At 43.7% G+C, this 15,152-nt stretch overlaps 1 protein-coding gene across 6 annotated transcripts in view; it reads left to right on the forward strand.

Moving 5' to 3' along the window:
* ACACA (acetyl-CoA carboxylase alpha) overlaps nt 1–15,152 on the forward strand; it is a 1,199,721-nt gene that overhangs the window by 635,360 nt on the left and 549,209 nt on the right. For all 6 annotated transcript variants that reach the window (XR_013608606.1, XM_078679777.1, XM_078679779.1 and 3 more), the window contains 2 exons: nt 9,884–10,039; nt 11,132–11,278. Coding sequence is in view for 5 of the 6 variants with exons in the window: in XM_078679777.1 (XP_078535903.1) it covers nt 9,884–10,039; nt 11,132–11,278 (303 nt within the window). In the remaining variant the exon portion in view is untranslated. The remainder of the gene's footprint in view (nt 1–9,883; nt 10,040–11,131; nt 11,279–15,152) is intronic.

The following is a 15,152-nucleotide window of genomic DNA, read 5'->3' on the forward strand; positions in this document are numbered from 1 at the left end:
CCTTGGGTGCCTTTGCAATAAGTCTTCTGAAAACTATGAACAGAATCTCTATGACTGTTTTATATACTGGACTATATGTCGCATGTGCTTCAGCATCATTTGTTCTGTAGTGTGGGATTTTTAACCTTATGGTTCATGATCAACGTACACCCTATTAGGAGCAGGGTGTGGGATACCATGTGAGCACTATAATCATTTACTGCAGTTCACTATAAGCACTTGACCCTAAGTGAGCAAAGCTTTAGGTGTACGATTAATTGGACCAGCTACCAAAAAGTTGTACCTAATTTATTACATGTATTTCATATTAATTTTTTGTCTTAAATTTGACCTAATGTCTAAGGGCGTGATTTAGATCTTTGTGGACGGGTTTCTCCATCACAACAGTGATCCCATTATATCCTATGGGATTTATATTTCAGTGGACAGGATATCCGTCATCGTTGTGACGGAGTAACCTGTCCACCAAGATGTAAAGAAATCCCTAAATCACTTCTGTATTCAAGAGCTAGAAGCTATGTTGGGATTGTTCTGCTTCTAAGCCCTCATCATTTAGCAGCCAATCGAACCGTAGATCTCTCAGTGGGCCAATCGCAATTTACACAATAATGGTAAATGGGCAAACACAACTATTTTTTCCATGATGTATTACTCCTCTACTACCGTGCTATTCCAAATTATTGACGCAGAAATAGGGATTAGCATGTGTAATACAAAATAAACATTTTGGCCTGATTCCCTGTGCCTAGATTTTGTGGCAATGGTAATCCCAGCCAGAAAATTATTACTGCTTTACTCGTAATTGGGATTGGGCCCAGTGTGGTGGAGCAGGGAAGTTGTGATGAGTGCTGAGGTCACTCAGAGACCACACCTCCTTCTTATTATACATCTGTCCATAATCTGCTTTATATGGTGAGAGCAGGTGCACGTGAATTCACAAACCCACATCCTGCCAACATTTATTCTTGTTTTGTTGGTGAAGCTCAAAATATTTCTCTCAAACTTGCAGTACTTACTCTTCTGACATAATGACATCCAGTTTCTACAGGCAGTAGGGAAAGTTGGTTAATTTTTTGGCAGGAAAGAAAGGCCAAACTACAAACTCCTGCTGAAATCGACTCTATCCTGTGTAGAAATATGCAGTTTTCGAATAGCATGAATGTGCAGAATTATTCTAAGCAGGGATCATTTTTTTTTAAAATGTGGGTTAGTTACGTTATGAGATGAGATTTTTGTATAGCACATCGTACTCTGTTTGCACGGCCTCTAAGCACTATTTTAGTTGTGACGGTTGGTTTGTCCTAAAACATGGACTTTTAAAGTTCAGATTGTTTTATGTGATGATACGAGTGATTCGGTGTTAAATATTATTTGAAAAGTGCCCAGGATACAATGTGGGATTTGTATGCCGCATGCCAGCGATTCTTAATCTGTGGTCTGTGACGCATACTCAGGAGGGGCCACAACTGTTTACTAGATACATTTAGCAAACTAATAAAGTATGTACAAATAAAAAGCAAAATGTTAAAAATTTAAATGTTTAACAATTAGTCAATATGAAGGAATTAGAAATCGGAGGCTGAACATTGCGTTAGTAGCGTTAGCAGGGCAAGTACAGCTGACATAATCTAGACTGGACGATTAGTGGTCTCAGGAATTTAGCATATCACTTTTTTTTTTTTAATGACGCTCCAACCTTCCTATTAAAATAAAACTTCTCATTCTGATGGATATTTCTACCTGCAGATTCCTCTCCTTTAGTAAATCACAAGCTTCAGACAGGATCAGCAGATTTTTCAGCAGTGCTTAGTGCACCGCTGACTGCCAATGTGCAGCTCAGATTTGGTCTTGTTCTGCTTTGAAAGTGACGGAGCAAAGCCGCATATAACCGCTATTCCTTTGCGTCATTGTCAGTTCCTTTCTTTGCGCTTCTTTGAATGTGGATCCAGAGGTCTGCTCCCTTTTTCGTCAGTTTGATGATCTTTCCGATCTGAAATCCAGTGTGCAAGAGAAGCATGTCCCCATCCAAGTCCACAGGGTTCAAACCATGCTGTGACCGTTGTAAACAGATGTTAGTGATGTACCCTCACAAGGTGTGCTTCTGGTGTTAGGGCTCAGGACACAACTCCAGGTTGCATGAAGAATGTGCCCGCATTTTATCGAAGGCGGTCAAAGACTGTGAAGCAAAATTATACGTCTGATGGAGACTTCTTCCCACAGATTCCTTACCTTAGAGTTATCCCCAGCCATCGAACTGTATATGGAAAGTTTTAGAGCAGTACCTATGTGTGTTGAATACTACACACACTATCAGGAGACGCTTGTGGCCCACCTGGTGGGATTGTATCTGGAGGCGGTGGAGAAGGGCTCCTTCCCTCGCGAGATGGACATTGTGGTTCTTCCGAAATCCCAGCCGCCCTCGTCCTGTTGTGCTGACTATCTCCCAATCTCACTCATCAACACTGAGATCAAGGTGTATGCCGCAATACTCGACCAGCGACTTAAACCCCACTTGTCCACTCTGGTTCATCCCAACCAGTGCCGGTTCATGCCCTCACGTGGAACCAGGCGTTGTCTTCGTAGACTGCCATCCGCTCTAACCCACCTTCACCTCCTAACCCCATACCTGGCGATTCTCATTGTTGACTTCGAGAAGGCCTTCGATTCAGTGGATTGGGGGTTTCTCTAAGACGATTTGGAGAGGATGGGCCTTGGTCCCCGGTTCCGGGCCATGGTCAGGGTTTTGTACGCCTTCCAGAGAGCTCGAGTCCTTGTAAACGGGACCCTTTCGGAACCCTTCCCTATTCGCAGTGTAACGAGGCAGGGCTGCCCGCTCTCCCCCTTGCTCTTTGCCTTGGTGATGGAGCCCTTGGCGTCCCTGATGCGGTCGTGTGAGCACATGGGGGGGTGGGAATGGCCCAATACCGAGTCAGACAAAATTGCCCTAAACACGGACGACGTCCTCGTCTACTTGATAGACCCTGCTCAATCAGGTCCACATTGTCTTCGCATCCTGCGTTCCTTTGAACAGGCTTCTGGCCTCCGGTTGAACCCAGATCGGTTCTGGTCCCTCTCCATTTGTCCAGAGATTGCTTTGACTGGCAGTCAGACATACCTCTGTGCCGTCAATCCTATAAATATTTGGGGATTTGGATGACCCTGCTCCCTGAGCTGAGCTGGGCCCTCAATGTTACTCCTCTGGTGAAACGTGCCAAGCGGACCTCCAGAAGTGGCAGTCGCTGCCCCTGAACCCTATGGGAAGGATGGCCCTTTTTAAAATGATGGTCCTCCCCCGCTTCCTTTATATCCTTCAGAATATTCCCTCGTACTTTCCTAAAACTTGGTATCGCGAACTAGATTGCATAGCCACCAAATTCTTGTGGTGGAAGGGTAGATCCCCGCTGGCGCTGAACACTTGTAGGATCCCTTCGTTTGACGGGGGCCTAGGAATGACCCATCTCTATTTATATTATCTTGCTACGCGACTCCTCTCCATACACGACTGGTTCAACGGGGGTTGGTCGGACCCAGCCTATAGGCTTGAGCTGGGAGAGCTAGGCCTTGCTAAGATTCAGTCCATGCTGTACGGGGCCCCTATTCCCATTCGCCTTCCCAAGGTGACACGCTCGGTGTTGCTGGTCTGGCGGGCTGCACTGCGGCACACCAAATGGACACACATGCTAACTCAGTGCACTCCGTTGTGGAATGGGACCTGGCTCAAAGAAGTGAACAAGTTGCAGGGATTAGGGCGTGGGACCTCATAGGCATTTCACAGCTGGGGGACATATGGGTGGGTGACCGTATGCGTTCCTTTGGAGACCTCCAAAAGAGATTCTCTTTGCACCATTCACAATTCTACAGGTATCTGCAACTGCGTCATGCCCTCCGCTCCCACCTTACAATGGGTACACGGCTCCCTGACCACAGCCCACCCGAAGCTCAAATAATGTTTGGAGACCTGGGGAAGGGTGGCATTTCACGTTTCTATCGCACACTGATTAATAATACTCCCACCTCCTTAGATTGACTGCGGGCTCAGTGGGAGGATTGGGTCGGCCCCCAAGAGGAAGAGGACTGACGCAATGCCCTTATGGCTCCTAGAACTGTCACCGCATCCGCTAGGCTGCGCCTGGTCCAGCTATACTATTTACACGCAGCATATCTCCCTCCGGCGCGCCTACATTGGGCGAGGTTCAGTCCGTCCCCAGCCTGTACTAGATGTTGCCACGAGCCGGCTGACTTCCTTCACATGGTGTGGGCCTGTCCCGACCTAGCACGATTCTGGAGAGAAATAGCGATAGAGCTTACTGAAGTCGTAGGGTGGGATGTCCCTCATGAACCGAAGCACACACTTCTGGGCATTACTGACGGGTTAGACGGGTCTAGGAATGAGAAGGTATTCCTAACTACAGCATTGGGGGTCGCTAAGAGAGATATTGCGGTCTCGTGGAAATGCCCGAGCCCCCGAGTGTTGGACATTGGCGGGCTGGGGTGGACTGGTGTGCCACACAGGAGAAAGTTATGTATGAGGCGCGTGGGTGCCCCAAGAAATACCGCAGAGTATGGGGGAAATGGTTGGGGAGGTGGGGTGATTATCAAAGGGTTTGTTCATTTGCGGAATACTTATGTTTTACCGGTAACGGCCCGATGGGCTGCTCTGAGTCCTCCTGTAATTCAAGACTTTCATGGGTTTGTGATGCAATGCTGGTGTACTTTCTTTGTAAAATCAATAAAAATGTGTTTATCAAAAAAGAGCAGACCACTCAGTGCTCTCACGCAACTCGCAGGTTGTAGCACATCCCGTCAGGCAGCAGAATGGGATGAACTCTATGATGAAGCATGCCACCAAGGGGCAACCCTGGTGGGTGAGGGTTATATAAGAAAGCCTAGAGCTCTTTCTCTACCCTGCAGAGGGTCAGCACATATAAAACAGACTGGCTCCTTTTTTCTGAAGGTGTTAAAGGTTTAACACATATATTCTCTTGAACCCTTTGTGATTCCACAGTGGGATTTTGTGTGTACCCCCTTCTAGCCAATGCATAGCTTATTGTTGCGTCTTCTGACTTTCAAAACTGCCTTCCTGATCGTGATCACTTCAGATTGTTGCATGAGTGAGCTCCAACCTCTCTCAATGCAACCACCCTTCATTACCTTGTTTCCAGACAAACTAGCGGGTTGAGGACACCAGGCTAGCCTTTCTGCCAAAAGTCGTAACTCCTTCTAATGTTAGGCAATCCATCCACCTCCCAATGCTCTTTGCTCCACCTCATCCCTCGGAAGAGAAGGAGAGGCTCCATCAGCTGAACCCCAAAAGAGCTTTCAGCTTTTACATTGATCACACCAAAGACCATCTCTGGGACATTAAGCTTTTTGTGGGGTTCTTTGTGGGAAAGAAAGGTAAGGCAGTACAGAAAATGGCTTTGTCAAGGTTTGTCCTCTGTATTACGATCTTTTATACTGTAGCGAAGAGGCAGCCTTCGGAGGGACTGAGAGTTCACTCACAGTGGCAAAGGTTGCTACTACTACGTTGGCAAATACATGCTCTTAATATTTGTAAGGCCAGGATGTGGGTGTCACTGCACATGTTCAGAAGCACTACTGCTTTGACAGCCATGTCTGACTGGAAGAGCATTTTGTTTGGAATGTCCGGAAGGACTTCCTTGCCTGAGCCCATTCCACAGGTCCGTCACTGTGGGAGGTACTGCTTTGCTAGCTATGCTAAAGGTGAGGGATCTGTGATTAGACATATCCATCAAAAGAACAAGTTCCTTCCCTTCTGTAACGCTGTTTCTGCTGGCTACTCTCTCTAACCGCAGATTCCTCACTGCCCTCCCACTTCCCCGTTTAGTGGAGTGGTCTCTTTATACCATCTAAAAAGGCTCCAAATTAGAGCTCTGCACACTGGTAGCAACAACTTGTTTATTCTCCATGTCTGAAGGCGCAGGAAGAGTTGAGCAAGAAACTGACATTGGCGTGCATGGGTGGCACTTATATGCCACTTCACTCGTCTCTTCCAGGGCTGAGGGAAGGCATTTTAGAGCCTTCCACACAGCACCACCTAGCAGAGGGTAGGAGCACTGCTGTGAACATTTCTGGATCCAGCCTGGCACTTGGGGGATATTCTAAAGATAAGGATTCTGTGGTTAGTATCCACCTGAAAAAGCATTGCCGAATGTAAGTAGCTTGTTCTTTTTGTATTCTTTTGTGATTTAAATGTATTTTTTCTCAGTTTTTTAATAATTTAGTGTATACTTGTTTCTGTATTGTTTTGAGGTTTGAATCATAGCGATTACTTCGGTGTGGATCCTTGGTAGTGATTCAGAGGGGCTCTCAGAAGTCAAAAATATAGGAACCTCTGCCCCATTCCTCTTGTTATGTTACGTTGACTGACATTTGTTCCATTATCATTTTTGTCACAGACAGCATTAACACTACAATGAGCTTGGTGCATAATTTAGTATAAGTTTAAAACTTTCTCGAGTTCATCTTTCTTCCAGTTGCCAGTATTCGTTTAGAGTTGAGCCATCAGAAGGTTAAAAAACGTTGCAGTTTTCACACGTTTATCCAAAGGAGAAAGACAAGCCAATACTTTTAGGGCCCTAAAATTATGAAACCAACCCCTTTTCAACATTTCCTAGTATTTATAAGATAAACGTAATGCCCTCCAAGACATTCCTGTATAATAATAGAATTATGATGGCTTGTTTTTAAATTGAGCTTTATACTTGTGCGCCTGTCAGAAGTCCGCAATAATTACCTGTTTGCAAAGGTAATGACAAAGACTTGAAGAAAAGACTGATTGAAACATATGGAAAGTACAGCAGCCTCGTTTAGGCATCAAGTAGAAGAGCGTGGCTAGTAAGGTGATGGATGGAAGGGGTCATGACAAGTATGGAACCAAAGGACCAAGTGGAAGTGGTGAGTTCTTAGGATTCTTTGATATTGTTGTGTTTCTGCCTCCAGCCTGAGGCTTGCTGGAAGAGCTCCATAACAAGCAACCTTCCTGCAGCTGCAGCTTAAGCGGGCTTGCAGTGTTCCTCATGCGGTCCCACAATGGCTAGCGGTCCCTTTAAGGTCGAGCATTCGAGACCTCTTGTATATACTTTAGTATAAACGTATGTATACTTATGTGTATGTACTTTGTGGGCTCTGGAGATCAGTCCTATCACTTGTCTGCTTCCGCTTAGGGACTTTTTTTCTGTTCAACTGCCTCTATTTAACTGTCTTGATAGAAAACGACCAGCAGAGGTCAGTAAAATACCAGAATTGCTCTCTGCTGAGGGACTTTCTTTTTTTTCTTTTTTGTAGCAACCTCCTCTATTTAACTTTCTTGATAGAAAAAGACCAGCAGAGGTCAGTAAAATACCAGAATCACTTTAACATTCTCTAGATTCCAGTACATAGAATTTGTCTTCCACGAGTCCCCGTAGACAATAATATTTTTTTCAAATCTTGTATTTTCAGTGATCTGACCACCGAAAGCCCTGATTTTATGTTAACAGGGCTTTGGACTATACCATTTCCTGCTAAAAGGCAATATTTCTCCCCATGTGTTCCCATACGTGTCACACAGTTTGGTGTTTACGTTCCCTCCATGTTAAAGAACAATAGATTTTTCAGCACACAGGCTAATGTGCTGCATAGCTAAATACATATAATGTCCCAAAGGCGAGACCGATTGCATTGCAAATGCTTGTTAATTCCGTACCGCCGCTAAACGCGAACACCCAGCCCGACTAATCTCCGAAGACAGAGCGTCAAATCTCGGTTTCCCATTCTCTCAAGGTGACCTTTTACCGCCGCTTTCCATGGTGGCGGTCACAATCGAACGCCCCCAGGAGACAAAAATAGGAAAAACGCCTAAAACATTTACATGAAAGGGTTATTTAATTTTTGATGTATTTTTGAGGCTCTCCGGGGCAGACTTAAACACATTTTCCATCAAACACCCTCCATAGGTAGATTTGTTTTAATTAACTCACACAGTGTCTCGCAGGCAGGCCCATTCTTCCTCTGAAAATGAAGTCAGACTCGAGAGAGATGTGTGTTTTTGACAACCCTGTTTTCTATGACTTGCCTTTGAATCTGAATGTAGTATGGTGATGCATGTGCGGTTTAACAATTTTCTATGAGTAGTGTCGTACATGGTGAATTGTTGTTGTGCTGCTTAGAAAATATGTGCCGTTAATGCCTATTTAATGGTATATTACTGGTATATTACTGTTTCCAACAACAAGCATGCAGGTTTTTGGTGCTGCTAAGAAACGGTTTTACCCATAGTATATTGGTCTAGTAGTCCATATGTATGTGATAGTGAGTAAATCAGTTTATCTTCCCTGCCGCTCTGTTTTCTAACAGAATTGGAAGTGCGTTAAGTGTTACAGAAAAAGTGGTCATTTTGATGGTAACTGTATTATCCATTTTTAATAACTGGTAGCGTTTGTGATTGTGGCCGAAGATGGTTGTAATAAAAGGACCCGATTCCTACAGGGGCATCAGTGGTCTTTCAAAAGAATGTGCTCATTGTAAACTATGCAGCCTGAAAAGAGCTAGAATTTGCAGAAGAAAGGTGAAATGCAAGAAGTGAGCCATAACTGAGGTGTGGTCTAAGGTTGAAATGTGGTCTTATCTGTGCCAAAGGGTGAAAGCGAAATGTATGGAAAGCAATTTGATGTATTAGAAGGGTGTCTGAAGGATTTAGGTAAAGTGTAACAGATTAAGCGCGCTCGGTCTAACAAGTGGGTAGTCGGTGTTGATGAAGTGTGCTGAAACCTGTGGTCTAGGGAAGAGAAGCATGTCTACACTGAAGTTGATGTTGACTCCTGTTACGTGGCAAATAACCTTCTGAAGAGTTACATGGTCTATGGGAAAGCACAGCATGAGTACAGTAGGATCTTTTTAAATTGAAGATGTGTCTTAGAGGACCGGTGCTGCCTAAATTGGAGAAAATGTGCTTGAACAAGCGGGGATTTAGGAAGCATGGTAGTCCTGTGGATAAGAAGGGTGACCGGGCTGGAAACAAGCGTACATTATGGAAAGAAGAAGTTGCTGAATGGGAGGTGCCTCAGGTGCATACGTGTTCTAAAGTGAAGGATGTGTGTTAAAAGTTCAGTTATCATCTGACACAGAACGTTTGGTCGAAGGGAGAAGATGGCCACTCTGGGATGCCATGCTGTGTAAAGAGTCGGTTGTATTTTCAAAGATAGTAATTATCTCAGGAACCAAATAGCATCTGAGAGGGCAGAGAAGGGTTGAAAGGGAGAAATCATTCTGATAAAGGGAATTTGCAGTCAAACGAGGAGTAGGGAGATATAATATGAGGAGGATTCAACTAATTGAACAAGAATTTTTTCCCCTCATTTAAAGGAATAGCTTAGTGGGGAGTGTGTGGATGAATCATAGAAAAGTGACTGTTTAGTTAAAGGTGAGTTTTTGTCTCTGGGACAACATATAATCAGAAGGGAGATAGAAAGTGATGGAGAGGACGATGGGTGCAACAATAAGGTAGTATAGTCAAAGTGGAGTAGGATTGGTCTTCGAGGAACTAGTGTGCTCTAAAGGTGAGATGGTTCAGTATAATGGCGCGGAGGCATCATCTAACAGTGACAGGGTGTGGCCTAATGGCAAGGAGGGTTAGGTTTTTGGTGAGGAGACCAATGGTAGGAGGACTGATCTAACTTGGATGAGGTCTGGTGTAACAGGAGGTGGAGTTTGATGTTATGGAAGTGTGGTTAACAAGTGAGGAAGTTTGGTCTAATGTCACGGATGTGTAATGTAAAAAGGTGTTTTATCTATGAAGCCCTAGATCAATACATAAAGGGAGATGAGGGTTTTCAGTGTCTTTACACAGCCACAATATCTCCTCTTCACCTTCTGTTTGCAGATCATGTTCCAAGCATATGGAGACAAGCAAGGACCACTGCACGGAATGCTGATCAACACACCGTATGTCACTAAAGACCTACTACAATCCAAGAGGTTCCAAGCTCAGTCTCTGGGAACAACCTACATTTATGACATCCCTGAGATGTTCCGGCAGGTAAACAATTTGATGTGTTACATTTTTGCCCTCTGATACCTGTGGTCATACTTTTGAGTTTTACGTAATTCGCTAAATGATACCTCTCCTCTACATTAAAAGATGCTGTCTCGCTTTGGGGACACTTCCAGAACACTTGTCCTGTCTTTCCACTACATTTCTTCCACATCTCATCCTTTTAGTGCAGACTGTCCCCATAATTTAGTGTGTTAAGTGGGCAGGCATGCAGCCGCATCAGAGCTCCTCTCTCCTGTCATTCATTGCACAGCCTTATAAAAACACAACTAAAATATGCAAAAGTGAGATCCAACTGAAACAGTGTTCTACACCAGCTCACTCGCATTTGTACAGCGGAATTGGGGGTTTCCAAATGCTTCTATGATGGAGCAGCTGCTGTGGTTGCAAACCTTATTGTGTCATCATTGCAGGCTTGCATGATGTGTACATTTCAACTAGGAGACAATGTTCCAGGTCTGGATTGAGATCTAATTGATAATGCCTTCTGATAGTGTATTCGTGGTTTCCATTATTGGAAACCTTTTCATCTTGTACTTGATTCTAATAATGTATAGAAAAACAAAGCCCAGGAAGAGAATGATATGGAATCGCCTGGTAATATTGTATATTGGCAAGATCTTTGTCCATAGGTGACATGCCTTTGCATCAGCCGTAATCTTACACTTTGCTCTTATGGTATCACTGCACAGTAGAGAGGTTGTAAATATAGGGGGTGGGGGTTCTGGGAAAAGGTACACACATTTTATTCAAGACAAATACACCAATTTAGGAAATTTAGCAATGTTCAGAAAATCAGATAGGAGAGGAGAATATTAAAATAAGTAGTCGATTTTTTCTCTCACGGTTGTACTGCATTCTAAATGTATCTTCAGATAATGACTGATCTCTTTAGTTGTTAGCAGGCCTAGTAAGAACTTAGTTCCAGGCTGCATCTTACCTTTGTTAATAAAAATAAACCTCTTGTCATAATCTATTTGAAGGACTGTACTTAACATGTCTGATTTGTGTGGAACAGTAGCATGAAAGTGTTATGTTGATGTTTTAAGAGGTGTCTGATTTGCTTCTCCTTCCTAGGCCCTTATTAAACTTTGGGAATTCATGGATGCTACAACTATTTTGCCAAACATCCCACTGCCTTCTGATGTGCTCACCTACACGGAGCTGGTGCTGGACGACCAAGGGCAGCTGGTCCACATGAATCGGCTTCCAGGCGGGAACGAGGTGAGCAAGTGATTCTTGCATTCTTTTCAGTGCATGATCCATCATTTATTTCTGCACCGCACTCTTTTTTTGTCATAATTCCTTTAACCTACTGGCCATGGCTTTCTTCTATGCCTTGTTTGGTCCGTTGTTTTTCTGGATTGCACTCCTGTTTCACACTCAATCCAGCCCTCACTTGGACTGTCACAACGTTCAAAGATTGATGCAGATTATCCCATTTCAATTTTTCTGAAATTCATAAGAAAATTACTTTTTCATCGCAATCTATAATCTGAATTAAAACTTGGAAATTTCAGATAAAAATATTTATCTTGTTACTTAAAATCATAAACCTGCGAGGATGGGTGAAAATGTTTGCACAGAGTAAAAAACTGCTTAGGGAAAATTACAGAAATAGGTCCCTTTTTTGGTGTTGGAGAATGTCCTTTTTTAACTTTTGGTTTTCTGCCCTTGGGCTGGCATTAGGCTCCACAGCGGCAGCCACAAGTCTAAAGAGCAAAACTAGATACTTGCAGTATTTAATGTTTTCTTCTCAACCACCTCACTTGGTTGGCAGCCCTGCTTTGTCCATTCCTATTGGCTCCATATATAAGAAAGAGCGCATTCTGTCCTCTGTTGATGAGAGAGGGACAAGTAAGGAAGCTGGGTGCACTTCAGGAAACTAGACTTGGTAGAGGCAATAAATACATATAATGCTAAAGTTACACAAACTATATTTGAAAATCTACGTTTGCAGGTGGGTGTTCGCCTACGATCTTGTTTATTTCTGTAAAAAGCTATATAACCTGTAGATGACCATGTGTACTTCTACTTTCTTATACTTTCACTGGATGAATGTACACATTACAGAGTATTTTCAGAAGCAAGAATTGTGCAGCTACGAATAAACACCTGTGCCGTTTACTCTCCACATAGAAACATTTTTTTCCTAAACTCTCTAAAAATATGGGAATGATTGTGTATTTTTTTCACACCAAATTTCCACACTTAATCCAGCATTTTTGGCACTAAAGTTAAGTGGAACGATTGTGTGTAAAAAGACATTGATAATGTTTACTTCACACCCACAACATTTTCCTGATGCCCACCTCCTTCTCTTCATTTGACAACTCCCAAGTTCCCATCCCAAATTAAACTTTATGACTGTGAACAAATGTGGTTTTAGTGGGAAACCTTTTGGCAGTAGTATGTTCTGTCTCAAGCTTTAATGTCCTCATATGCTGATTCGTTGACTTTGGATCTGTGCTGTATGAAACACGTATCAACTCGTTTTGTGTACCAAAGTAAAACTTAAATGTGCTAAATGTGAATGTGAATCGAGACATGGAAGTTAAGACAAATTTGAAAACACGACGTAATCATATATTTTTTTCCTTATCTACCATTAAAGAGAGGTTTATCAACCGGCCCACTAAATTATGAAGTTGGCGGAGATTTTTTTCTCACTTTATTTCTCTTAGTCTCTTTAAAATTTCCCTTTTTTTCTATTCTACTTTTTGTTTTTCTTTTCTGTCATTTTCTTCATCTTTTTAATGTATATACATTGTTCTCTTTCTTTCGGTAAGGGCAAAATCACAATTCTCTTCTCTTTCTGCTACAGAAAAATATCTCTCTGTTTATTTATTTTTCCTGCCTCCATCCATAAATCCTTCCTTTTTCTCTTGTCTGCCCCAATCTTAAGCTCTCTCCACAGCAGACATACGCAATCCCACCACCTCGTTCTCTCTCTCTCTCTCTGCCCGCTCTCATTCCATATTTGAGCGGTTGAAGACCTTGGGAATGGGGGTAGTCCCAGGGGGACAGAGCACTGTGCTCGCTGAAATTACACGCGGAGAGCTGACTGGGCATGAACATGTTCTGTTTGCTCTGCCCATATGAATACAAATAGTCTTATTATACATGGTCTGTGGTGGAAGACTGCCACAACAACCACAAGAAATCAGACCTGGAGGGGGTTTCATTGAGACTGTTGAAAGAAGGGATCACTGCAATACTTTTAACGTGGATTGAACAGTGAAGCGAGGGACGTATTGTTGAAGCGAGGGATGTATTGTTGAAGCCAGGGACGTATTGTTGTCGCTTCCATTCCTGCTCTTTCTGTCACTTTTCATCTTACTCTTTCGCTAGTTCTATGTACCCTTCTGTGATTCTTCACTTCTTACTATTTTTATAAATCTTCTTGTTACCCTAACTCTTCTCTGTTGCTCCCCTACTTACTCTTCCTGTGTTTATACCACAATATCCCTTTTGTTTTTAACCTTTTCTGTGCCTCTTTGCTTCTTGCCCCTCATTTGCCTTTCTACTTACCCCAGCCATATCCCTGTTCGTATTAAGGGGTCGATTAGGATCGTGGATTTTCCGCATCCTCCGGGCCGGCGGAAGCCACCGGCGGCCCGGAGGATGCGGAAAATCCGCTGTGGACCCACCAAAGACCCACCGCCACATTAGGATGGCTGTTGGGTCTTGGTTTCAGTCCGCCGCTTTTCAACCGCAGCGGAAAAGCTCTAATATGGGTCCGGTGTCTCTCAGACCCCGCCAGACATATTAGGATGGCTTCCCAGACATGCTTTTCCGCGGCGGGTTCTCCGCCGTGGAAAAGCATACGGATCTTCACTTCGGGGGCCCATTGCGGGCCCCCTGGGTGAAGGGAGGTGGGGGGTGCACATGGGAGGTACCTATGGTACCCCCCTGCATTTACATGCAGAAAGCGGCAGGCACCGCGCGGTGCCTGACGCTTTGTGCATGTAAATGCAATGCATGCGTTTTTAACATTGCGGCGGGTGCAGCTTGAAGCCGCACCCGCCGCAATGTTAAAAATAGAGGATGTGACCGCCAGGGTGGCGGTCACATCCTAATTGCACAGAAGGGAACGCCGCAGCACATGCGGACGTTCCCTCCTACTCAGGGCTCTGATCGTAATGTGTCCCTAAGTTTTTAACCTCTTCGTGCCTCTTCGCTTCTGAGTCTTCATTTGTCTTTTCCCTTACCCCAGTGCAGTGCTTAAATTGTAAAACGTGAGTGGCAGGGCCCAAGGTATTTCTCAAGAGGCCACTGCAGCTTGCTCCACATGGTGCAGCAGCCAGCGCTGCACAATTGCAGTACCAACACAACTACTATTCTTCACACTTCTCCCAATGCAACAATTTAGACTACTTCAGGCCACCCAATGCTTCAAGAATGACCATCACGTATTGGTATTATCCATTTTTAATGTACATTTGTTAAACACTCTGCTGATGTGTTCGCTTCAAAAATAGTCAACAGTGCCACCATGTGGTGAACTGTCATAAATACTGGTGTTGAGAATTAAGTGCTGGTGCCGGGTACTGGCAAACATTGAGTCAAATTAAGCACTGCCTTAATGTATCTCACCCTTCTTACTCCTTTTATTGCTTCTCCTCTTATTTAAGTCTTCAGCTTTTTATTTTTTTACTCCACTTGTTTTCCCCCTCCTAGCTCATTTGCTTCCTTGCCTTCTCATCTCGTTCTTTATCTTTTACCACCAACTGTATCACCTACCCTCCAGTCTTTAACTCTTCTCATCTGATCTTCTTCCCCTCTTCTGCTTCTATTACTTTGATCGAGTCTTTCTCTTCCTTTCTTACCCTTTATGTCTCTTTCCTTCTTACCCATGTTTTCCCTCCTTACCTTTTCCGTGCCCCTTCTCTTCTCACCATGTGTCTTGTATAAAGGTGTGTATATATGTGGTGTTTCTATTCTGCAAACCTAGCCAAAAAGCAGAGGAATGATGTACAAGGTCAAAGACCAGCTTAAAGTTATCAAGTGGTAGAAGAGGTAGCTGGGATGTGGATGTTTATTCTATCGTGTTGTAGTATTCATTAAAGAGGTCAGTCTTCAACTCTTTCCTAAATTG

This window comes from Lissotriton helveticus, chromosome 3_1 (assembly GCF_964261635.1).
Source record: "Lissotriton helveticus chromosome 3_1, aLisHel1.1, whole genome shotgun sequence".
NCBI classification, from domain to species: domain Eukaryota; kingdom Metazoa; phylum Chordata; class Amphibia; order Caudata; family Salamandridae; genus Lissotriton; species Lissotriton helveticus.